This window comes from Dendrobates tinctorius, unplaced genomic scaffold, assembly GCF_039654945.1.
Source record: "Dendrobates tinctorius isolate UK_male_01 unplaced genomic scaffold, ASM3965494v1 ptg000156l, whole genome shotgun sequence".
Lineage (NCBI taxonomy): Eukaryota > Metazoa > Chordata > Amphibia > Anura > Dendrobatidae > Dendrobates > Dendrobates tinctorius.
In genome coordinates this window covers 4,486,793-4,511,964 of record NW_027361823.1, presented here as the reverse complement: position 1 = coordinate 4,511,964, position 25,172 = coordinate 4,486,793, and the positions used below count along the sequence as shown (strand labels likewise).

The window sequence follows — 25,172 nt, the reverse complement described above, 5'->3', positions numbered from 1 at the left end:
TGGTAACGGAATGCTTTCGGCCAACTGGAGAACCGGGGCCCAGTAGAATTTTTTGCACCAGTGTGAGGGCCTGATTTCTTTCCTCGATGTGTAGGTCCATGTGCTCATGTGGCAAAAGCAGGGTACATCCACTTAGGGAGACACACGAGTTGGTCCTTTTTTTCCAGAGACCATTATCCATTTGTGCCCCATCAGTCTTCCATTGCTTCACCTCTTCCTTTGGAGACATTCTCTGCATCGTCATTAAGTGGTCTCGCGGGGTCCGACAGAAAACTTCAGTCTGTTGGAGATCATCAGGAGTAGGGTCAATGCTTCTTGTAACTGTTTACGCTGAGAGCGTGTGGTCACCATAGCTAGTATGGTTGGTTCAACGGGTAAGAGAGCGGCGGCTTTTGCTTGCATATTCGCAAATGCATTGCCAACAGTCTGTGGACTGGTCCTAGGACCATGCGCCTTAACTTTGATAATAGCAACCTGAATAGGTAATTTGATCGAGTCCATGAGGGTTTTAACAGCTTCAGCATTTTTCACTGGGGTTCCGGCAGTAGTAGTAAACCCTCAATTGGCCCATAGAGCCCCAAAATCGTGAGCAACACCAAATGCATACCGTGAGTCCGTGTATATATTAGCCCGTCTGTTCTTGGCCAAAGTACATGCAGTAGACAGAGCCTGGAGTTCTGCTTCTTGTGCTGACTGTGAGGGCATATCTCTGTCCTCTGTGTCCAGATGGTGTCCTCTGTGGTAACAGCATATCTCGTGTGGATTCTACCAAACTCGTCAGCATATCTTGAACCATCCGTGTATAACACCAGATCAGGATTTGGGAGTGGATTCTCACTGACATTTGGTGGTGTAGCTGTTTCTTCAGTCAGAAGTTGGGAACAATCATATTGGAGATAATCCTCATCACTGCCATCTTTCCTTATAGTTCATTATGCCGTCTTTTAAGGCGTTGTAAAGGGGTTGCATTATGCGGGATGCATCCGGTATCCACTGACAACAATAAGTGCATAGTCCAAGAAAACGCTGGAGTTCAGCTTCATCTTTTGGGAAAGGAAGGGAGCTGGCAGCTATTTTTCTTTCTTCTGCAAGGTGTCTGGCACCCTGAAGGAGACAGTGACCCAAGAATATCACTTGACCAAGGCAGAACTGAAGTCTTGAGGCCAAAACCCGACAGTTCAGTGCTGCCAGATACTTAAGGAGGCTAACAATGGCAGCAATGGCAAAAGACACCTGCTCATATTTTTTTTCTTTTTTTTGCAAACTGGTTGGAACTGTTTTGGGCCCCTTGTGGCATCTGTGGGAAAGGCATGAAAAATACAGATTTCCTCATTGTCTTAATCTACATAGGAATTATATAACGTAAGAACCATCTGACCATCATCTTGGAATTGTATTCTGTAGCGGAACTGTGATAATAAATCTGCCCCTAGTAAATTTACAGGACATGTGGGAGAGTTTACAAACTGAATAGTAACCTCGGGGAAGGGTTTTATGGGGTTTATAAAAGTATATTAATTGGGTCTGCCATCTACTCCGATTAAAACAGCGGGAGTATAACAATTTCTCTGAAAGTGTTCGAGTTGGGCACAATGCCAACATTGGCAGGGAGGGGCTGGGGAGAAAGGTTCCTAGTCATAGGATTAGGAGCTGAAGTCTAAGGGGGGGCCAGAGTCTGCTGTATGAGCTGAAGGGCACACTGATGAGGGACAAACTGTGTGCTTGCAGCCGCGCTGAGCGCGATGGTGGGGGCTGGAGCAGCTAATAGTTTGCTTTTTTTTTTCCTCTCTGCTGAACAGACGGGTTAAATTTTTTAAAAACTTTTTTTTTTTTCCTTGGATACTCATAACCACTAGCAATATTGGGCATAGCGGGGACTGAGGCTGGCAGCGATGGCTGATAATAGATACCGTGAGCGTTTAACAAAGAAAAGGTGGGGGCTGCGACTCTCAGTCTCCTTGTACAATTGTCATCTAGCAGGGAGACCTCTTCTTTCAAATCATTCTTAACTATTTGCCTGCCTGACACATCAGTATCAATCTTAGTTCCTTCTTAATCAATCACTTCCTCACACCACAGTCACTTTCTTGAACCACAATACATCCAGTCCTTGCCATAATAATAGACAATTTTTCTTCTTCAACATAGCAGTAACAGAAACAATCAGAATTCACTTCCTCTCTTCTTCCTAACACCTTCGTCACACAATGTGCCAAGCCACAAAATTCTTCTTTTCCTTCCACGGATTCTCTCAATTAGAGCTAAATATCCTTACTTCAGTTGGGCACAATACTGGAGCGGCCGTCTCAGTTTGTTCCACCGGGTCAACCCCCTCTGGGAAGCCCAAAATTCGCGGTACTCAGTGAAAGGAGGAGGGCGTCTCACACTATCCCTCCGGACACCTCAGTCTTCGATCACTTCACCACGCCTGATTATATCCCATACATCTGAATACTGTACTTCACAAGAGGTGTCTGGTATTCATCACTTCTGGTGGGCTGCAGCTGAGGTTGCAGGCCGTTTTCATGTGAGCAGAGGCAACTTCTGCTGCATGCTTCATGATCAATAACATCTGTGGTCTGTTAACAGTTAAACAAAAAATCTACCACGTACAAACGGAGTGGATCTCAGTGCCACAGGGTGAATCTCGGCAGCAGCATAAGTGGATACTCCATTTTCAGGTAGGTCAGACATGCTCGTGTCAGGTACCGGATGGTCGCAATTTTTCCTTCGGCCACGCTCTGGTCCCTGAGTGTGACTTGCTCCACAGGGGCTTTTCCACACCTTCTGATTATTCGGGCTTACCTCTAACTGCCCAGTTGGTCAGCTTACAGTGCTGCCCTCAGGTTATCTTTACTATCCAGTGTGTTACGCCTATCATAAATGATTAGTCAATCGTAGTTTATAAGTTCTGGCTGTCTTACTGAGTCAGAGCCCACATGTATACCCTCACTCTTAATGTCTGTTCACTATTCTATCCTAAGGGCCTTTGAGCTACCACAATACCGAAGCTCCCTGTCTATTTGTCAGTACTTACCTATTCTTTCTTATACACACCGGATAAAGCCTCCAGCAGCTCCAGGATGTGACTTCCGAGCGTGACAGGAACAAGTCTCCCACCTCGGACAGGAATGGGATCTTTCTCTGCGCAAGCATCGACCAGGGTAGAAAGCTGCTCCAGTCCTGGATCCAATAAGGAGTTTGGTGATAAAACGTTTCTTCCTTCAGCTAGATTCGTATCTTTTTCACTGTTATCCTCGGGCATGTGTTGTCTTATACTTAGGTAAGCGGGTCCACACACTGCAATCCTCTCCCCGTTCCAGAGGGTCCAGGACGGATTCGGTCGCCCAGATGTTCATAGGGAATGATCTTCTTTTCGTCAGCCTAGCTGTCTTCTGGAGTCTATGTGCTCCTTCCTAGAGCCAACTTTCCATGCAGTTGACATACTCCAGGTTTTTTCATGGACTTTCCTTGTTCGAGTGCTCATTTTTTATTGTACTTTCAATGCCCATCTAGACTATTTTTTCCATACCCAACCTCATTCCTGTATGCTTGAGTTTAGCTTCCTATTGATCTCAGTCAGCGAAGTCGTCCAGTAGTCTACGTTCTACCTGCTTAGTCGAGCAAGCAGTTGCCTCTTCAACGGTTCTCCCTTTCTGAGCCATTTTGTTAGACTGAGCCTACATCGTGGCGCTGTGATTCAGGATATCCCTAGGTCCCCTTCAGTACGTCTTCAGCGTTTGGCTCTCTAGCAGGTTCACAGTAGCCTACTCTCAAGTCTTTCCTTGTCATTTTCTCGGAGACCTTAGTCCAGCCGCTTCCAAAGAAGGAAGCAACTCGGTATGTCTCTTCTCTCCTGATGAGCGAACTTATCCCCAAAGAAGTCTCTCACCAACTTGCCTTTCCATCGTTTCCCATCGGTTTGGCTCCAATTGGACCAAATTATTAAGGAGGTCACCGGAGGGTCGAGCTCTCTCCTTTCTCAGGCTAACCCTCGTCGTTCTCCAGTGTTTTTTTTTCTCAGCGTGACTTGTTGGGTATCTAAGATCGAGTCCATCCATGTCTTTTCAGGAGGAAATCTCTTCGTTCAGTATTTGCTTTCTGGGTACCGCATGATTTTTCTTTTGTTCCATGAAGCCTTTATCCAGGCCCTGATTTCTTCAGGGTTTTGGAGATTCCTGCGTTTTTGTGAGGGATGGGTCCATTTGTTTTTCATTTTATAGCTTTCCCTTTCAGGCTCTCACCCACTTCCGGAGTCTCGCAGAGTCTGTGGCTGTGGTTGTGCACTTTCCGTGGATCAAAAGTTCACTGCTCTTCCCATACCTCACCGATGTTCTCCATGGCTCTGTCCATCATTCTTAATTCCTTTCCTTTCGTCCGGCTCGGACTTACCCTTTTGTAGCGCTCTCTCATCAGGCTACCTGGCCAGAGCGACGGTGTCTATCAAGCTAAGGCCGCCCCTCCCCCCTTTTTTCGGTTCATGGGCTTGGCGTGTAGCGGTCCTCCGGCCTCCAGGTCAGCGGATGCTCGCTGAATCCGGTCGCCAATTGTAGGTTTACCAGGTCAGGAAAGACCGCATTCTTCTGGGTTTAGGCGCACTCTGCCCGGACGGTACTCTTAGGGCCTCCGCCCGGCACCTCTGTAGAGTGTTGATCTGTCCCAGATGTCCACAAAATTTTTCAGAGCCCATGCCTAGCTTCGGTGGATGCCGGCTTGGGTAGAAAGACCTTTTAGGTGATCTTGCTAGTGGCGATGGTGAGTCCTTCGTCCTTATTGGAGTTGTCTGCTGTTCCCTCTTGGGTACTGCTTTGGGACATCTCATGGTTTCCTGTTTCCCCCAATGAAGCGATTGAGAAAGCAGGATTTTTGGTTTCTTACCGTAAAATCTGTTTCACGGAGCCTTCATTGGGGGACACAGCATCTTCCCAAGTTGAGCAGCTCTGTTTATTGTATTATACCGTAACAGTTTGTGTTTTATTTCTTGTATTTGTTGCTTCTCTTACTGCTTTCTCACTAACTGAATATCCTAGTTTCTGTCAGTGGGGTGTACACTGCGGAGGAGGAGCTAAACTTTTTTCTGCATAGTGTCAGCCTCCTAGTGACGGCAGCATACACCCATGGTTTCCTGTGTCCCCCAATGAAGGCCCCCGAGAAACAGATTTTACGATAAGCAGTTTCTGAAACGGCTCTGATCTGAGCCTTATTGTATTACATTGAATGCAGTCTGATTATTACTCACAGCACAAATCCGTATATTATGCTTTTCTGAAAATCCCAACAGATTTGTAAATTCTGTGAAATAATTTTCAATTTTTTTCTTACCAGCCTGTTGTTGCGACCACATGCATGGGTATTAATCATCCAATCTTCACCAGAAGGAGGTTTGACTTTTGCATTGTGGATGAAGCATCCCAGATCAGTCAGCCAATTTGCCTTGGTCCCTTATTTTTTGCAAACAGATTTGTTCTTGTGGGCGACCATCAACAACTCCCACCACTCGTTCAAAGCATGGAAGCCAGGTATGTGCCGTACAGAATGGCTGCTGCGGAGTCTGATTAATCCTTTGCTTATATAATATAGTATTTATTATGTTAAATATATATTTAATATTTATTATATATTATATAACCTTCAGATAAATAATTCAAAGCGATAGATACACTCGGGATTATTACTATGTGCTAATGCATTTTTTCCCTTTGGTTGGGGAATTATTGGGGATTTTTTTTTCATTGTATCATTTTGGGTTCCTGAGAGAGCGGCGATAGGCGATGTGTGTGTTATATTCTCGCACTACACACATTAATGAAGAAAAATATTCATACAAGGGCTTCTTTAATCCTTTTGGTGCCATTTTTTTTCTCTACTTGCTTTTGCTTTTCTGATAGCCAGGACAATATTCTCACCTTTGACATGTGAAAATAAGATCCAAACTCAATTTCTATTTGCTTTAAAATAAGCCTGAGCCCTGAATTTCTGCTGTAGCGGTGATCCAGGCTGAGAAGTGGCTACTAGTAGCCATGGATAGCACGGTGGCTCAGTGGTTAGCACTGTAGCCTTGCAACACTGGGGTCCTGGGTTCAAATCCCACCAAGGACAACATCTGCAAGGCGTTTTTATGTTCTCCCCGTGTTGGCGTGGGTTTCCTCCGGGTTCTCCGGTTTCCTCCCACATTCCAAAGACATACTGATAGGGAATCTATGAGCCCCAATGGGGACGGTGTCAATAATGTTTGTAAAGTGTTGTGGAATTAATGGCGCTATATAAGTGAGTAAAATTAATATCGTATCTCATACATATTTGCCTACTAAGTTGCCACCCTGGCTGAACATATGAAATCTGAAATAATGCCAATTCATGTGCTGCCCAGCCAATAAATGTGTGCAAGAAAAATTAGATCTCTTACGTTATTGTTTCCCCAGGGATTTGGGAATGAGTGAGAGTTTGTTTAAGAGGCTGGAGAGGAACCAGGATGCTGTTGTGCAGCTGAATGTGCAGTACCGTATGAATAGGTAACGCGTCATTGATACAGATTGTGAATATGCAACGTGAGCCTTTATCTGCGTTCTAGTGACAGCTGTTTTGTGCCTTCTCTAGCAAGATAATGGCTCTGAGCAATAAGTTAGTATACGAAGGACAGCTAGAATGTGCCTCTGAGCGGGTGTCTGCTGCCATTGTGCAACTCCCTCACCTCCAGTCTCTGCAGCTGGAACTGGAATTCAGGCAGTCTCCCGAAAATGTGTGGGTCCGAGATGTCTTAGAACCCAGCAACCCAGTCTACTTTCTTAATACAGAGCAGGTATGTCACAAAAAGCTATTTTAATAAAAATATAATCTAATGGTCGAAGTATAAGTTATTTTTACTGCATATGTAAAGATCATAGTTATAATGTTTTCATTCTGCATTCTAGATCCCTGCTTTGGAAACGGAAGAAAAATGCGGAATCAGTAACTGGATCGAAGCCAAGCTGGTGTTCTTACTAACATCTCTGTTCCTAAAGGTCGGTTTGGCTACTTGTGAAGCTTAAGCCACCACTTACATGCCAGTATCTAAGTTATATAATGTCTGGGTAAGTTCACACTAGGAGGTTTTTTTCTGCTGCAAAAACTGATCCCTTAGAATCATAGAATAGAATCATAGAATCGTAGAGTTGGAAGGGACCTCCTGGGCCATCTGGTCCAACCCCCTGCTCAAAGCAGGATTCGCTAAATCATCCCACTCAGATGTCTGTCCAGCCTCTGTTTGAAGACTTCCATTGAAGGAGAACTCACCACTTTTTGTGGCAGCCTGTTCCACTCATTGATCACTCTAACTGTCAAAAAGTTTTTTCTAATATCTAATCTGTGTCTCCTCCCATTCAGTTTCATCCCATTGCTTCTAGTCTTTCCTTGTGCAAATGAGAATAAAGTTGATCCTTCTACAATGTGACAGCCCTTTAGATATTTGTAGACAGCTATTAAGTCTCCTCTCAGTCTTCTCTTTTGCAAACTAAACATTCCCAAATCCTGCAACCTTTCCTCATAAGACAGGGTTTGCAGACCGGTCACCATTCTGGTCGCTCTTTTCTGAACTTGCTCCAGTTTGTTGATGTCTTTTTTAAAATGTGGTGCCCAAAACTGGACACAATATTCCAGATGAGGTCTGACCAAAGTGGAGTAGAGGGAAATAATGACTTCACATGATCTAGACTGTATGCTTCTGTTAATACATCCTAGAATTGCATTTGCCTTTTTTGCTGCTGCATCACACTGTTGACTCATATTCAGTCTGTGATCTATTAGTATACCCAAGTCTTTTTCACATGTGCTGTCACTTAGCCCTATTCCTCCCATTCTATATATGCTTTTTTCATTTTTATTGCCCAGGTGTAGTACTTTGCATTTCTCCCTGTTAAAAACCATTCTGTTAGTTGCTGCCCACTTCTCCAGTTTATTTAAATCTTTTTGAATCCTCTCTCTCTCTTCTCTAGTATTAGCTATCCCTCCTAGCTTGGTGTCATCAGCAAATTTAATCAGTTTACCCTCAATTCCTTCATCTAAATCGTTGATAAAGATGTTGAACAATACATGGCCCAGGACAGAGCCCTGTGGTACCCCACTTGAGACATTCTTCCAACTGGATGTGCAGCCATTTACGACCACTCTTTGGGTCCGATCACTAAGCCAGTTATGAATCCACCTAACAGTTGCCTTGTCCATTCCATACTTAGTCATTTTTTCAATAAGGATTGTATGAGAGACTTTGTCAAATGCTTTGCTGAAGTCAAGATATACTATATCTACAGCATTTCCTTGATCCACCCAATCAGTGATACCGTCATAGAAGGAAATTAAGTTAGTCTAACATGACTTATTAGTTACAAACCCATGCTGACTCTGTTTAATCACTTAATTCTTATCCAGGTACTGACATACATGTTGTTTAATAATTTGTTCAAAGATCTTTCCTGGTATAGAAGTCAGACTCCCCGGCCTATAGTTGCCTGGGTCCACCTTCTTCCCCTTTTTGAAGATAGGAACAACATTTGCTCTTCTCCAGTCTTCTGGCACTTCTCCTGTTCTCCAAGAATTTTCAAAGATTATGGAGAGGGGTTCAAACATTTCTTCTGCTATCTCCTTCAGTACTCTGGGGTGTAATTCATCTGGACCTGGAGACTTGAATTCATTTAGGTTAGCTAAGTGTTTCCTCACTATCTTTCTGTTTATAGATATCCTGGATTCTTCTATTCCCTTAATAGGACAGTGAATAACAGTTGATGTTACATTTTCTTTCTGAGAGAAAACAGATGCAAAATAGGAATTTAAAAGTTCAGCCTTCTCAACATCCTGTCTTACCATTTCATCATTTTCATCCTGTAAAAATCCTATAGCATCTTTGACTTTTCTTTTACTTTTGACATAGCCCCAAAATCCTTTATTATTGCTTTTGACATCTCTTGCAAGCCTCAATTCATTTTCAGCTTTAGCTAATCTGATAAAAAAAATCAGGAAAGAAGCTGCAGAAAAAAACAGGTTTCACTTGCAGTCTTTTTGGCATGCTAGATTTGTCTCTTGCGCATGCTGATAAAGTTTAGTGCAAAAATTCTACAGAATCAGGTTTTGGCACAAAAAAAACGAAGCCAAACCTGATAACTGCATTTTTGGTGCGAATTTTCAACATTTTTTCACCACCCATTCATGTCAATGGGTGAAAAAAACAGGAGATGTGAAAAGCATGAAAAGCACAAAATACTGATGAGAAAAATATCAAGGGGTGTGATTTCTGAATTCTTGTAGACATATCTGGTATTGTAATATGCAGCTGAAAATTTGCATTAAAAACACCTAGTGTGAACTTACCCTTATAATGTTAATCTATATAAAGTTACTATGTTGCTATTTCTTTTAACGTTGCATGGTGCTGTAAATGCAGGAGTTAGGCTAGTTTCACACTAGCGTTCTGGGCCGCCGCTAAGCCGCGCCCCCTCCAGTCAGTTCCTCCTCTGATCGCATGACACTGCATGCGATCACTGTACCCTATATTTAGCGTTGGGTACGCTGACCGTGTGCTGGTATGATTTTGCTGGCGCTGCGCACTTTTGGCGCTGGGGTCATTGCAGGCTGTAAGATTTCTTGAAGATTTGGGTTTTCAGGTTCTGTGTGATGGTTCCGAATGTGGCAGATAATGGCACATGTTGGAGCACAGAATTCCACAGGATGGGAGACACTCGGGAAACGTCTTGGAGGCGATTGGGTAAATAACATACGAGTGTAGAGTAGAGAAGGCATTCACGTGTGGACTGTAGGTGACATGTTAGTTCGCAGATATACAGAGACGACAGATTATGGACGGCTTTGTTAGCAGTTTGGACTGGATCCCTGGGGAAACTGGGAGCCAATGAAGGGATCTGCTGAGGGGCGTAATAGCGAGGGGAGAGGTGGGTTAATTGGACACTAAACACATTGCATTACTTAAAGGGGTTGTCCACTACTAGCCCAGCACCTTCTTAAATGAAACTGGGCCCAACTGAAAGCATAAACTGCTTGCATTTACCATCTGGAATGGCACCTTTCCAGTAATGTCGGAGCTGGGTTTACCAACGCTCATGTGCTATTGGCTGCAGTTCTGATGTGACATGACGATCATCGGCCACTAAAGAGCCGCAGCGCTCACACTCTCCAAAGATGTCCGAGGGAAGTGTGAGCAACACAACCAATTGGTGGCTCATGGTACATGACATGAGTGCCCGCTGGCTCGCCACCAACATCGCTGGAACAGCGCCTGTCTAGGAAGTGAGTATAATCCGTTTTTATTTTCAGTTAGGCCTTATTTTATTTAAAAAGCAGTTGCACTAATCCTAGACTACAACTTGTATTATTATCCAAGGCTGAAGTCACAATTCTGCATACTTCATTCTTGCAGCATTTCTTGCTGCCTTGGTGCCTGTACAGATCTTGCCTTTGTGATATGCTCTCTGGGAAGGGACACTTGACTGTAGTTGGATTTGGCAATAACCAGCCCTCTCTCCACACTATAGAAGTTTCTAAGGCTGTTAAGATGTTTGCCAAACAGCATGCTGACTGTTTCTAGTAGCAATCAGTAAAACTGCGATTCCATCTTTAGGCTGTAATATTGGATCATGGGTTGTAGTAAGCAGCCTCTTTGCTAAAATCAGCCCTTGTGTCTCAGAATATGCATTCTGACCATGCAATATTTCTTCTCCATTACTAGGCGGGATGCAAGCCCTCAGACATCGGGATCATCGCTCCATATCGGCAGCAATTAAAAGTGATCTCTAGTTATTTTACTAACTTGTCATCAAGCGGTGTAGAGGTTAACACTGTGGACAAATACCAGGGGAGAGACAAAAGTATAATCATCTTGTCCTTTGTGAGAAGCAATATTGACGGGAAAGTAAGTTTCAGTCTACTCTGCAAATCTTGGTTTTACAGTAAGAAAAGTTCTGGCTGTAAAAATGTGCTCAATGTAAATGTTAAGCCCCCCTAAAATATGCTCAGTGTGAAGGTTATCCCCCCCCCCAAATATGCTCAATGTAAAGGTTATCCCCCCCCCCCAAAAAAAAAAAAAAATGTGCTCAGTGTAGAGGTTATCCCCCCCCCCAAAAAAAAAAAAAAGTGCTTGATGTAAAGGTTATTCTCCCCCCAAAAAAAGTGTTCAATGTAAAGGTTATTTCCCCCAAAATGTGCTCTATGTAAAGGTTATCCCCCCCAAAAAATGTGCTCATTGTAAAGGTTCTTCCCCCCCAAGATGGGCTTGATGTTAAGGTTATTCCCCCAAAATGTGCTCGATGACTGTACTGGTTTTCGAACAAAATGCTTTGTAGTGAAATGTGTCGAACATCTGTGATTTTGAGAGAGCTGTGTGGAACCTGTAGATATGTACTGAAGAAAGGAGCGGCTAGGAAGAGTGGGAAAGACTCTTGGGGAATAATGCAAATGCCAGACTATAGTTTTCATGCTAAGTTTGGTCATGTGAAGGCATCCATTGTGTATAGTACAGATTTCAGTGCCCTCTACAGATATTCCATACTTCATGTTTAAAGCTGAAAAAACATTAACTTGTACCTAGGAACGTGAGAACTTTTGAGCTTTGAAATATATATTTAATACGGCATCAGCGTATTCTGCAACGCTTTACATTTCAGAGGAAACAAGTACAAGCAAAGTGAGTCCCCACAGATTAGAGGCTTGTTCACACACTGCATTTTTTCCCCCCACAATTTTCAAGTGAAAAAAAATGCTGCCTTTTCCAGCACCAGCAGAGGAAATGAGATTACTGAAATCTCTTGCACATGCTTCTTATTTTTTTCTTTTAACCATCAAAGCAAGTTGTTTTTTTTTTCAAATCTGCCCAAAAATATAGATATTTTACCTAGCGTCTTTCATGCAGAAAAATATGCGGTAAAATACTCAACGTGTGCATGTACCCTTACCTTACAGTCTACATCCATAGTCAGGATAGGCGGCCCTGCTCCCAGGAACTTTCAATCGATGTGAAAAAACTTCTAAATTTGTTCTACAATAGTGATGAGCGAAGGTTCTCAGATATCGTGTTACCTGCACGCACGTGCTTGGGTGCTGTCCGAGGGTCTTCGGCGTGCTTGAGTAATATGTTGGAGGACAGGTGGCTGCATGTCTTACGGCTGTTAGACAGCCACAACACATGCAGGGATTGACTGACAAATGGACAATCCTCACGTGTTGAGGCTGTCCAACAGCCACGAGAAATGCAGCCACAGAGACTCGAACATACAGTGGGTACAGAAAGTATCAGATCCCTTTACATTTTTCTTTCTTTTTCTCCTTCGCCTCATTGGGGGACACAGAGACTGTGGGTGTATGCTTCTGCCGCTAGGAGGCTGACACTAAGTATAAAAAAAAGGTTAGCTCCTCCTACGCACTATACACCCTCGCCCCTATTGCGGGCGGAAATCCGTTTTTTGCTTAGGCCTGTTTCACACATCAGTTTTTTTGGTCAGTCAAAATCCTCTAAAATGGCGGATAACGGATCCGTTCCTGTACTGACCACAACGTTTGGCACCAGACCGTTATTTTAACGGATCCGTCAAAGGGAGAATTTTAAAGGAACCGCTGCCTGGGGGGAGGGAGAATTTTTCAGCCGCCAGAACAGAGTTTAGGGTTAAATTTGCGGCTGAGTGAAGTCTTTTGGGCATGCGCAGTGAGAAATGCGGATCCGGCCGCCCGAATAAACGTTGCATGGTTCGTTCGGGCATGTCGGCGGACGTCAAAATTTTGGTGGATCCGCTAAAAAACGGATCCAACGGATGACCATCCGTCAAGATCCGCCGGTAATGCAACTCAATGGAGAAAAAAACGGATCCGCCAAGAAAAATGGGGTTTCCGTTTTTTTTTTTTTTTTTTTTTTGCAAAACGGCGGATTTTGACTGATGGACACAAAACGGATGTGTGAAACAGGCCTTAGTGTCCATGGAGGCACACATCTGTTTTTTCTCCAGACCTTTTCTTCGTCTTTTTCCCATGAAGATGTGACAGGGGCAACGGATCCTATTGAAAGGGTCCGATTTCCCCAAACCATCAACGGGCGAGCATGTGTGAGTGTCCCTCCACGTATCCTCTCCCGCGACGTGGGACACAATGCCTGACTTAGCCCTAACCACCCCTAGGTATTGACACTATGGGCTGTACAGAGGCACAAGACTAGTCCCCACTGCAGCCCCCACTGCTCCACCAATGCTCAGACTGCAGTGCTGCAAGGTGGCGGACGGTCGCTCTCCTCACCCCCTGAAGGGGTTAGATGGAGCTAGGGTGCCTGCACCGTCCTATCTGGTTTTTTTTGTCAAAGACCCCCTCACATACCTGCGCTGCAGGCAGAAGAGGATCATCGGAGAGAGGGTCTGGGAGGGCTCCTGGAAGTCTTCGGGCTGGAGCCCACATCGCTAGCCATGCAGAGAATATATCAGGCGGCAACCTGGAACACCGCACCGGTCAGTAGCGCCATACCGTCCCCCCTGGTCGGGTAGGGGGAAAAATTGAGACCGGAGCTAGGCTGCGGCCGGAAGTCCCGCCCCCGGGACCACGCATCACTTCCGCCCGCCCTGCATTGGGCGACGATAGAAATCGAGGCCCTGGCTTCGGAGCGCGGCTAGGCCGCAAAGTGGAAGTACCGCCCCTAGGCCCGTTTTCACAGACTGGCACGCACCGCAGATGTCGGCGCGCAATCTGAACGAAGATCCACATCGGGGGGGGCGCAGCACTGGGGTAAGTGCCCGAGAGGCCACGCTACAGGGAAAAACGAGGTGCTACCTCCTCCCCATAGACCCAGAAACGGACAGATACAGCATGTCCGAGAAGGAAAAGACGCACACGTTCTTTTACGCTACATGCATCTCGTCGGGCTGCGTTTCCGCGGGTGCAGAGCAAGCGTTTATGCGAAGCCTGCGATTCCGAATGCGCCCAGGAGCCCTCCCCTGCGACCGCGACCTATGTGTCAAATCCCCCGGAGTGGGCCCGATCACTGTCACAATCCATGGCGTCGCTTACGAGAGCATTAGAGTCCCTTCAAGCCCCAGATAAGGGCAGGGACTGTGGCTTGCTGTCTTTAGAAGGAACCTCCACCTCACTAGAGCCTCCGGAGGAAACAAATCCACACGGTGTCACCCAGTCCATCCGGTGCCTTGGCATTCGTAAGCTCTGCTTCTCGCTCCCCGTCACCAGTGGTTGATAGCGAGCAGACCTTGGATTGCGACTCAGATGAGCCCCTTGACCTGGATACTCCAGGGTCACGTGAAACTAGACAGCCTCATATAAGCCGTTAATCAGACCCTGGGGATTGAGGATGATCCGCAGCGGCTACGAGGCATAAGGTGGCATTTAAGTGAGCGAAGCACCCGCACAGAATTTTTTCCTCTCACCCTGAGTTTGAGGACATAGTGCAGCGGAATAGAGAACGTCCAGACCGGCGTTTCTTGGGTCAAAAGGCACTCGAAACAAGGTATCCGTTTGCTCCGGACCTCCTTAAAAAATGGATGGAATCCCCGATAGTGGATCCGCCGGTTTCACGCCTGGCCACTAAGACCCTGTTATCTGTCTCTAGTGTTTCCTCGATTAAGGATCCCACGGACCGCCTTATTGAGAGCTTAGCTCGGTCAGTATATGAGGCGTCAGGGTCTGCACTCGCTCCCTCGTTCGCAGCAACTTGGGTAGCTAAGGCTATGATATCAATCTCTTATCAGAAGAGCCCTGTGGTTGAGGACATGGCGAGCCGATTCTACTTCTAAGAAGTCCTTGACTTCCCTGCCTTATCAGTGCGGCCGCCTATTTGGGGAAAAGTTGGACTAACTTATCTCCGACTCCACAGGAGGAAAGAGCGGGTTTCTCCTTCAACAAAATGTCAAACCTCTTTTTCGTCACCCTTTTCAGGCACGTTTTCGGGCCTTTTGCAACTCCGGGTGGACTACAGGGCCCAATTCCACCGCCTCAGGCTGCCCAGCCAGGAAAGGGAGCGGCAGGTCTCATATAGAGCCAACCCATTGGGGAGAATGCGTGTTCAACAGTCAAGATCGAGAGGATCCAGATCCCAAAGATCATCAGCCAAATGACTTGAGGCCTTTACCAGACGACACCAGCAGGGTGGGCGGCCGCCTACTCTGGTTTCACCACGTCTGGGCCAGTGTCGCTCACGACGCATGGGTAGAAGAATTGGTGTACTCGGGTTACAAAATAGAATTTGTCAGATGCCCTCCAAGACGGTTTTCTTTCCTGGCTTCCCAGGGTAGATGCCCAGGCAAGGGCTCTATTGGGAGCCATCAAATCGCTCCAGCACAACGGAGTCATTATTCCAGTGCTGGAACACGAAAGAGCTCCGTGATTCTATTCCAACCTCTTTGCCGTTCCCAAAAAGGACGGGTCGGTCAGGCCTGTGTTGGACCTGAAGCTTCTGAACAGATTCGTCATGATCAAACATTTTCTGATGGAGTCTCTCCGTTCAGTCATATCGGCCATGGAGCAGGGAGAATGCTTGGCCTCAATAGACATCCAAGATGCATATCTGCATATTCCCATTTTTCCTCCTCATCAGAGGTTCGGCCATGGAGCAGGGAGAATGCTTGGCCTCAATAGACATCCAAGATGCATATCTGCATATTCCCATTTTTCCTCCTCATCAGAGGTTCCTACGCTTCGCCATCAACAATCAACATTTTCAGTTCGTAGCGCTACCCTTCAGGCTAGCCACGGCTCCCAGAGTGTTCACAAAGGCTATGGCAGTTGTCATGGCCATACTGCATTCTTGAGGCATAGTCGTCTTGCCTTATCGGGACGACCTCTTGGTCAAAGGCCCTTCAATACGGGCATGCGAGGAAAATATCAGCATCACGCTGGATACGCTTGCCCGCTTAGGGTGGTTGGTCAATGCGAAGAAGTCATCCCTTGTGTCAAGCTCAGAAGATCTCCTTCTTGGAAATGATCTTCGACACTTGCCGAGGGTTGGTGATTCTCCTTCAGGTAAAGGTACTGGCTCTCTGGCAGGGCGTCCGGGCACTTCGCCAACCAGTCCCTCATACCATTCGATCTGGGATGAGGATTCTAGGAAATATGGTGGCAGCAATGGAAGTGATACCTTTCGCCCAGTTCCATCTTTGCCCCCTGCAGCACGCCCTCCTGTCAGCTTGGGACAAGAACCCTTTCACGCTCGATCTGCAGTGTCGTCTGTCCTCTCAGGTCGGACAGTCTCTCGGATGGTGGATAACCAGTTCCTCTCTGACCCAGGGCTAACCATTTCCCCCAGACCATTGGCTTGTGGTGACAACCGATGCCAGTCTCCTCGGCTGGGGAGCGGTGTTTCACCACCACACAACCCAGGGACGGTGGTCGCCACAGGAGGCATGCCTCCAGATCAATTTATTGGAGATACGAGCAATTCGGCTGGCACTCCAGAAGTTTCATCACCTCCTAGCAGGCCGCCCTGTCCGAATTCAATCGGACAACCACGGCGGTGGCTTAGATAAATCACCAAGGGGGCACTCACAGCAGAGCAACCTATGCGCGAGGTAGGGCATGTTCTTCAGTGGGCCGAAGCAAACCACTCAGAGTTTTCAGCAGCTCACATCCCGGGCGTGGAAAACTGGGCAGCAGACTTTCTCTGCCGGGAGGGTCTTGCGTCCGGAGAGTGGTCTCTACATCCCCAAGTCTTTCAGCAGATTTGTCAGCGGTGGGGAACACCGGATGTGGACCTGATGACTTTCAGAGTGAACGCCAAGGTGCCCACATATGTCGCTCGGGCCAGGGACCCGCAGGCAATTGCGGTGGATGCGTTGGTTCTGCCATGGAACCAGTTTCGCCTCCCTATCTCTTTCCCCCGCTGCCACTACTTCCGAGAGTCGTCAAGAAGATCAAGACGGAAGGTGTGCCGGCAATCCTGCTGGCCCCAGATTGGCCCCGTTAAGCGTGGTACGCAGATCTAATGCTGCTACTCGCCGACGTCCCTTGGCGTCTACCGGAGCGCCCGGATCTACTTTCTCAAGGGCCGATTTGCCACCCGAACTCAGGGGCCCTGTGTTTGACGTCGTGACCGTTGAATCTTTGATTCTAACCCAGGCAGGGTTCGGGAGCAAGGTGGTCGCTACAATGATTAGCGCCCGGAAGCCTGCTTCAGCACGAGTTTACCACCACGCCTGGAAGATTCTCGATCCCCAACATCTTGGCTTTTCTCCAGTCGGGCCTAGACTCGGGCTTGGCCCCGAGTTCCCTCAGGAGACTAATATCGGCCTTATCCGTTTTGTTCCAGCGCAGAATTGCTACCAGTTTGCAGGTGAAGACTTTTATCCAGGGAGTCTCCCATTTGGTACCTCCCTATAGGGCGCCTATGGACGCCTGGGACCTTAACCTAGCACTAAGTGTTCTGCAGGAAGCTCCATTTGAATCACTGCTGGATGTGTCTTTGAGGTACCTTTCCTGGAAAGTGGTGTTCCTGGTGGCCATCACTTCTATCAGGCGGGTCTCGGAGCTGGCGGCCCTATCCTGCCGAGCTCCGTTCCTCACTTTCCATAAGGATAAGGTGGTGCTCAGACCAGCCCCTCCTTTTCTCACGAAGGTCGTGTCCTCATTTCACATTAATGAGGATGTTGTCTTGCCTTCTTTTTGTCCAGCACTGGTACACCGTGTGGAAAAGGCTCTTCACACGTCAGACCTGGTAACAGCCTTCCGGAGGTACGTGTCGAGGACGGCAACCTTTCGTCAGACGGACATGCTGTTCGTGCTCCCCGAAGGGCGCAGGAAGGGACTCGCTGCCTCAAAATCGACCATAGCCAGATGGATTCGTTTGACTATTCAGGAGTCCTACCGCATTAGAGGCACGCCGATTCCAGCAGGGATCGGAGCGCACTCTACTCGGGCTTTGGGCGCTTCGACATCAAGCTTCGACGGAACAGGTTTGCAAGGCAGCAACCTGGTTCAGCCTGCACACATTTGCCAAACATTACAATATCCATACTCAGGCCTCAGCGGATGCGAGCCTGGGTAGAAGGATTCTCCAAGCAGCGGTGGCGCACCTTTAAAAAAGAGATGCAAGTAGCTTGGATCGGTGAGTTAATCTCCCACCCAGGGACTGCTTTTGGACGTCCCACAGTCTCTGTGTCCCCCAATGAGGCGAAGGAGAAACATGGATTTTTGTGAGAACTCACCGTAAAATCCTTTTCTCCGAGACGCTCATTGGGGGACACAGCACCCACCCTATTAGCCAGTTGGCTCTTGTTTTGTTTAAATTAATATATGTTTAATTATTTGATATAGGTGTGGTGGTTTTCGTTGAACATGTTGTACCTGTATTAAGGCTGATTTTGTTGTCCTCCTACTGCTTTGGCACCAAACTGATTTCTGCCCGCAATAGGGGCGAAGGTGTATACTGCGGAGGAGGAGCTAACCTCTTTTTTTCACTTAGTGTCAGCCTCCTAGCGGCAGAAGCATACACCCACAGTCTCTGTGTCCCCCAATGAGCGTCTCGGAGAAAAGGATTTTACGGTGAGTTCTCACAAAAATCCATGTTTTTCATTGCTGCCATTTGGTAAATTCAAAAAAGTTCATTTCTTTTTTTCTCATTAATGTAGACTCTGCACCCCATCTTGACTGCAAAAAACAGAAATGTAGAAATTTTTGCAAATTTAATAAAGAAAAAATGAAATATCACATGGTCATAAGTATTCAGATCATTTGCTCAAACACTCATATTTAAGTCACATGCTGTCCATTTCCTTGTGATCCTCCTTGAGATGGTTCTACTCCTTCGTTGGGGTCCAGCTGTGTTTAATTAAACTGAGAGGACTTGATTTGTAAAGGCACAAACCTGTCTATATAAAAGACCTCACAGATCACAGTGCATGTCAGACCAAATGAGAATCATGAGGTCAAAGGATCTGGCCAAGGAGCTCAGAGACAGAATTGTGGCAAGGCACAGATCTGGCTAAGGTTACAAAAGAATTTCTGCAGTACTCCAGGTTCCTAAGAGCACAGTGGCCTTAAATGGAAAAAGTTTGGGACCACCAGAAGTCTTCCTACACCACGCCGTCCAATTAAACTGAGCAATCGTGGGAGAAGAGCCTTGGTGAGAGAGGTAAAGAAGAACCCCAAGATCACTGTGGTTGAGCTCCACAGATGCAGTAGGGAGATGGGAGAAAGTTCCACAAAGTCAACTGCAGCCCTCTACCAGTCGGGCCTTTATGGCAGAGTGGCCCAACGGAAGCCTCTCCTCAGTGCAAGACATATGAAAGTCTGCATATAATTTGCTCAAAAGACTCACAGACTATGAGAAATAAGATTCTCTGGTCTGATGAGATGAAGATAGACCTTTTTGGTGATAATTTTATGCGGTATGTGTGGAGAAAACTAGGCACTGCTCATCACCTGCCAAATACAATCCCAACAGTGAAACATGGTGGTGGCAGCATCTTGTTTTTCAGCTGCAGGGACAGGACAACTGGTTGCAATTGAAGGAAGCATGAGTGCGGCCAAGTACAGAGATATTCTGGATGAAAACCTCTTCCAGAGTGCTCTGGACCTCAGACTTGGCCGAAGGTTCACTTTCCAACAAGACAATAACGCTAGGCATACAGCTAAAATAACTCAGGAGTGGCTTCAGAACAACTCTGTGACCATTCTTCACTGGCACAGCCAGAGCCCTGACCTAAACCCAGTTGAGCATCTCTGGAGAGACCTGAAAATGGCTGTCCACCAAGGTTCCCCATCCAACCTGACAGAACTGAAGGAAGAATGGCAGAGGATCCCCAAATCCAGGTGTGAAAAACTTGTTGCATCATTCCCAAGAAGACTCATGGCTGTACTAGCTCAAAAGGGTGCTTCTACGCAATACTGAGGAAAGGGTCTGAATACTTATGACCATGTTTTTTCAATCAAGATGGGGTGCAGAGTGTACAATTAATGAGAGAATAAAAGAACTTTTTTTGAATTTACCAAATGGCTGCAATGAAAGAGTGAAAAATTTAAAGGGGCCAGAATACTTTCTGTACCCACTGTACACTGTATAAGTCAAGCACGCCCGAAATACTCAGATTACACCCGATGATGGTCGGATAACACTATATTTGAGCACATTCGCTCATCACTGTCCTACAACTTTTTTTTTCCTGAGCAGCTCGGAGATCTTCTGAAGGATTGGAGGAGACTGAATGTGGCCCTCACAAGAGCCAAGCACAAGCTCATAATGATCGGCTGCGTTCCTACACTGTGCCGCTTTGATTCCCTGGAGAAGTTGATTTGTCATCTTCGGACTGATAATCTCATATCCTTTTTTTTGGTGCTTTTTGCACTGTACGGAAGGGAGACAAATTCTAATACGTAACTAACAGTGGGTAATCCTTGTCAGAGCAAAGATGGAATAGTGTGTACAACTGTGTATAAGAAGGGCCCTGGTGACATAGGTGCAGATGAGGGCGTCCAAAGTCAGTATGGGAAAAGTTCATTCTTTTTATACCTGGGTCTGTCACTAATCTATGAGAGCATCCTCTACATTTATAGGAAAGTCATTAGCAATCATAGATGAGGGCTCATACTGAAAAGTGAGGCTGTGGATCTCTTTGGTGTAGGGTATGGTAATTTGTCTGGGTACTATGTTTCTGGGGATCGATCATTGATATAGGGCCACTGGGAACTGTCTTGAAAATTTTTTTCTTTCTGTAGGTTTCTGTTGTAGAAATATACACTCGTCAGTGAAATTGCAACACCAAGAAGGAAAAGTCGTGGAGTTATGGAAATCACATGATCGATAGACCTGTTAATGATATGGAAATTATGAAAAAATTACAAAAAAATTTCAAAACCCCTTGATCTATTCAGTATAGAGTATGAGTGTCACACGTAGAAATCCCTGCACTTACACGTCGTGGCTGCTGTCATTGAGGTTGTTAACGGTTGTCTGCTAAATAGTTCTGCCACGCTAAATGCACTAGGACAAATCAACAAGATCCATTGCTGGCAGCTCCCTGTGCAATTGCAAACCAATGACATGTACACAATTGGAATATCACAGTTGCTATTCCCAGGATTATGGTTTGTGGTGGCATAATATATGGTAGCTGGACCCCTCTAGTCTTCATTCCCGATACACTAACCGCTCGGCGTTACATTGATTTGGTCGTGGAATCGTTGGTAACACCATTCTTGTTCGTCTCATTGGGGGACACAGAGTCCATGGGATAGTCTGCTGCCACCTGGAGGCTGACCCTATTAATACATCTAATTGAAAATTGTCTCCTCCCCTGCAGACTATACCTCGCCTGCTAGTATTAATCATTCAGGGGTTAGGGAACACTGCGGGGACGGTAAGAGTTTCCTGGGCTGTCCTTCTACAAGCATCAGTTCTGCAGTTATGCAAGGCAGCATTTTGATGCATATCTTTTCTAGATTTTACACCACACCTTTTACTTCTGCAGACGCACGTCTTGGCAGGAAGATGCTACTGTCAGCAAGCGTGGAGAACTTCTACGGCAACAGTATAATATTTGGATTTTCATTCCCACCCCAGGGACAGCTTTGGGACGTCTATAACTTTTACTGTCAGCTTTGATGGAGCCATATGAGGACTTTTTTTCTGCCTTCTATGACTCTGTAACCACTGGCTGATGGAGTTGTCTGGCAGGATCGGAGTTATCTATGATCGTGGCCGTTAAAGTGGTCTCTGCAGGTGATGGTGCTGTTTCATCACGGTCATGATGTACGTTGCTCAGGAACGCTATACAGCTAGTGGGTACAGAAGAGCTTTTCTTACATAGAGGCTCCTGTGATTTTGGTCCCTTTCTACCTATTTCTTCAAAGAATCAGAACTTGAAGCACTAAAATTGTAATAGGGATAAGAGAACATTGTCAGTATGTTGGTAAACACATTTATTACCTGGTAAGATTCAACATTTATCAACGAACATTTGCTCTTAGTTCTTCACACTTCAAAGGGGAACTTTTATGTCACGTGTCAGAAGAGTTTTCAAGTGTCCCTTTAAGAATGCCTGTTCAATGAAATTAATCTGTTGGGTTTATTCTCCTTAACACCAGCACATCTGCAATCTCCCTCCAGGGGCCCATGAACACTTACCAATGTGATCCATGCAGTGACATCGGGGGATGGCGATATCACTCAGACGTATTTAAGAAGTTTACATTTCATTTTCATATCTGGAGATTCTTTTCCAAAAATCCATTGTACATAATGTGAATGCGGCGTTCCCGCTTCCTGTGTATAGACCCGTCTCATAAATGGCCGCGCCGCTTCCTCACCATTTCTGTCGGATGTTAGTGTAAACGTTGCAAGTGAATTGCCATTAAGTATTCATTAGACGGATTGATTACTTGGTACTGCGAGTGCGCTCCTGACCTCATTTCATCCACTTCTTTACTGTTACTTGCTGCTGTGTATTTCTAGGTATTAGATTAACTGTTTCCTTATTGAAGAGAATAATCCCCATGTACTGTACCCTAAACAGCCCTCATCGTGCTGTTGCGGACACACGATCGGCTGCTCAGTCGTGTAACCTATATGCTATGATGTGATGAGGAACTATTCAGATTGCAGTTTATACAATCTGGTCACCAATAATTAAGCTATGAGCTCACGTTATTTATGTCTGTTTTGTATTATTTATAGGATTTCTTGCGTTTATTTTTATGTTTATACTACAATAAAATGTTAAAGACTTTTCAGTGTGACTTTGTGTTTATTGAGCAGGGTGTGATCACAATAATGTGGCCATACAAAGTGTATGGATGTCTACTGACGCTAGATATTTGTATGGCAGTGGCTTAAAAAGAAAATATGTTCAGCAGTAATTTTGATATACCACCTGTTGAAATCTGGTCTTGCTGCTATCATTACCTACAACAGGTAAAAAACTTATTTTGCCTTACATGCCAGTCTATTAGGTCCATACTTTTCATGATCTATTACTTAATATTCACTTTGAGTGGGCAGTTAACCCTTAATCAGCATTTTTCCAGAATTATAGGTGCAGGAACTTCCTCTCACTTTCTAGCATGCTTTGCCCTTCTCCATTGTCCTGTGTCATGTGGCGTAAAGGGCTGTGGAGTCCGAGTCGGAGCCCATTTTGGTGGAGTCTGAGTCGGTGTCATGGAAATTGAGGAGTCTGAGTTGGGAGTCGGAGGTTTGGCTTACTGACTCCACAGCCCTGGTATGAGGGAGACTTAATCGTGGAGCCGGTGTCATGGAAATTGAGGAGTCGGAGGTCGCCACAGCCCTGGTGGCGTGCCTAATCTGAACTGAAAGCCTTCCTTTCTAATATCCTTGTTGCAGTTTGTTTTTTTGCTAATGTTCTAATATCTAAGACATGCCTCCACTTACTGAATCTGCTAGAGAGTGATTAGACTTTCTAACAAGCAATGGATCTATTGAAGCAAAACATTAGGGAAATTTATCATTACCCCTACATCAGTGTTCTGGCATAAAAATAAGAGCAAATTAAGACGTGCTACATTAATTGCAACTTTATATTTTTGTTTTGTCACTAAGCACCCACTTTGAGAAATGTGCATTATCGAAAGATGGGGTCACAAGTGGTTAGACAAATGTACTATAACTTACCCCAGAAAGTAGCATAAATTACCGTATACATTATGTTGTACATTTTGATTTTCCAGGACGTCCCTCCTGACAGCACCAGGGAGGACGTCCCTTGCCTCCTTGCAGGGACAGGAAGAGCACACAAGAGGTTAAAAACAGTCTCCACCCACATTCCCTCAGTGTTTCTTCCTGCACCGTGGGACGCACAAGAGGATTCATCTTACCGGAGGGGTCCAGGGGGATCGGGTGGCCCAGCCAAACCTTCCTCCTGTGAAGCGACCCCGGCGCTGAAACCCTCCTGGGTGGGGGTCCCTCAGCCACAGAGACCAGGAGAGGGACGAGCCCCTGGGTAGAACTGCCTCCTCCCGCAGCAGAGGCTCTCGGCTCCGAAGCCGGCAGCAGCGCGGGGACCGGAAGTCGCGGGGAGGGAGACCGCGTCGCACTTCCGGTGACGTCAGAGCGCCGGAAAAATACAGGCCGCCAGCGTGTGCTGTGAAGGAGCAGAGCGCGGCATCAGCGAGACAGGCAGCAGCAGCCTTCCTGACCTCGCTGAGGCTCAGCACAAAATGGAGAACCAGGGCGACCCGGACGGGGTAAGTGCGCTCAGCGCAAACCGACCGACCAAGACCCTGACTGCCCAGATCAAAGCCTGACTGTCCCTCTCTTGCATTATGCAGGAAAAGGCAGAACCAACAGCGCCCACTCCCACGACCAAGCAGACGGAGAAAGACCCAGGGAAGCCCAATAAGTGTCCCATATGCAGGGTTAAGCTCCCCAGCAAGCACAAGAAGTTGCTGTGCGACACCTGTACAGCCAAAGTAATGAAGGGCGAGCTGCCGTCTCTCCTATCGGAGATGAGATCACTGATTCGAGAGGAGGTCCAGGCTTCCATGGCCAACCTGTCCCAGCCACAACCAGCCAGTCCAGGCCCCAGTACCAAGCGAACCAGACAGGAGATGGAGCCTGGCTCAGAGGAAGGTTCCTACTCCTCGGAGTCGGATCAGGAAGAAGGCGAGGTGTGCGCTAATGAACCGGAGTATGGGAAAAGATACCTCTTTTCCTCGGATGATACGGACAATCTGGTGCAGGCAGTCAGAGACACAATGCAGATTGAGGAGGTCCAGAAACCTCGGTCCAGACAGGACATGGTGTTCGGGGGCCTTAGGGCGCAGAGGAAATTAGTATTCCCAGTGAATGACCATGTGCGAGCTATGGTCCTGGAGAAAAGCGTCTCGTGATGTCCCGCGACTTTAAGAGACGCCTCCCCTTCGACCCCGAGGACATTAAAGAGTGGGAGGAAGTTCCCAAAATTGATGTCCCTGTGGCAAAAGTGGCCAAGTAAACAACGATCCCCTTTGAGGATGCTTCTAGTCTGAAAGACCCCATTGATAGGAAGGCAGATAACCTGCTAAGGCGGGCCTGGGAAACGTCAGCAGCCTTAATTAAAACAAACATAGCAGCTACTTCGGTAGCAAGACCTATGTTTTTATGGTTGGGGCAGTTAGAGGAACACTTGACTAATAAAACCCCAAGGGAGGAAATTATAGATTCACTCCCGATCATGAAGTCAGCCACAGCTTTCCTAGCCGATGCATTGGCAGAATTCGTTAGATTT

General features: G+C 46.4%; 1 protein-coding gene across 2 annotated transcripts in view; it reads left to right on the top strand.

Annotated features, from left to right (window-relative positions):
* Window positions 1–22,679, top strand: part of DNA2 (DNA replication helicase/nuclease 2) — an 89,082-nt gene extending 66,403 nt beyond the window's left edge. Inside the window, exons 15-21 of one of the 2 annotated variants that reach the window (XM_073548145.1) lie at window positions 5,326–5,519; window positions 6,423–6,512; window positions 6,598–6,799; window positions 6,912–7,001; window positions 10,712–10,894; window positions 20,126–20,274; window positions 22,044–22,679. In XM_073548145.1, coding sequence (XP_073404246.1) covers window positions 5,326–5,519; window positions 6,423–6,512; window positions 6,598–6,799; window positions 6,912–7,001; window positions 10,712–10,894; window positions 20,126–20,274; window positions 22,044–22,086 — 951 coding nt within the window. In that variant the 3' untranslated portion in view covers window positions 22,087–22,679. Of the gene's footprint in view, window positions 1–5,325; window positions 5,520–6,422; window positions 6,513–6,597; window positions 6,800–6,911; window positions 7,002–10,711; window positions 10,895–20,125 lie in introns of both variants that reach the window. The other variant, XM_073548144.1, reaches the window with a different exon arrangement.
* Window positions 22,680–25,172: the final 2,493 nt, after the last annotated feature.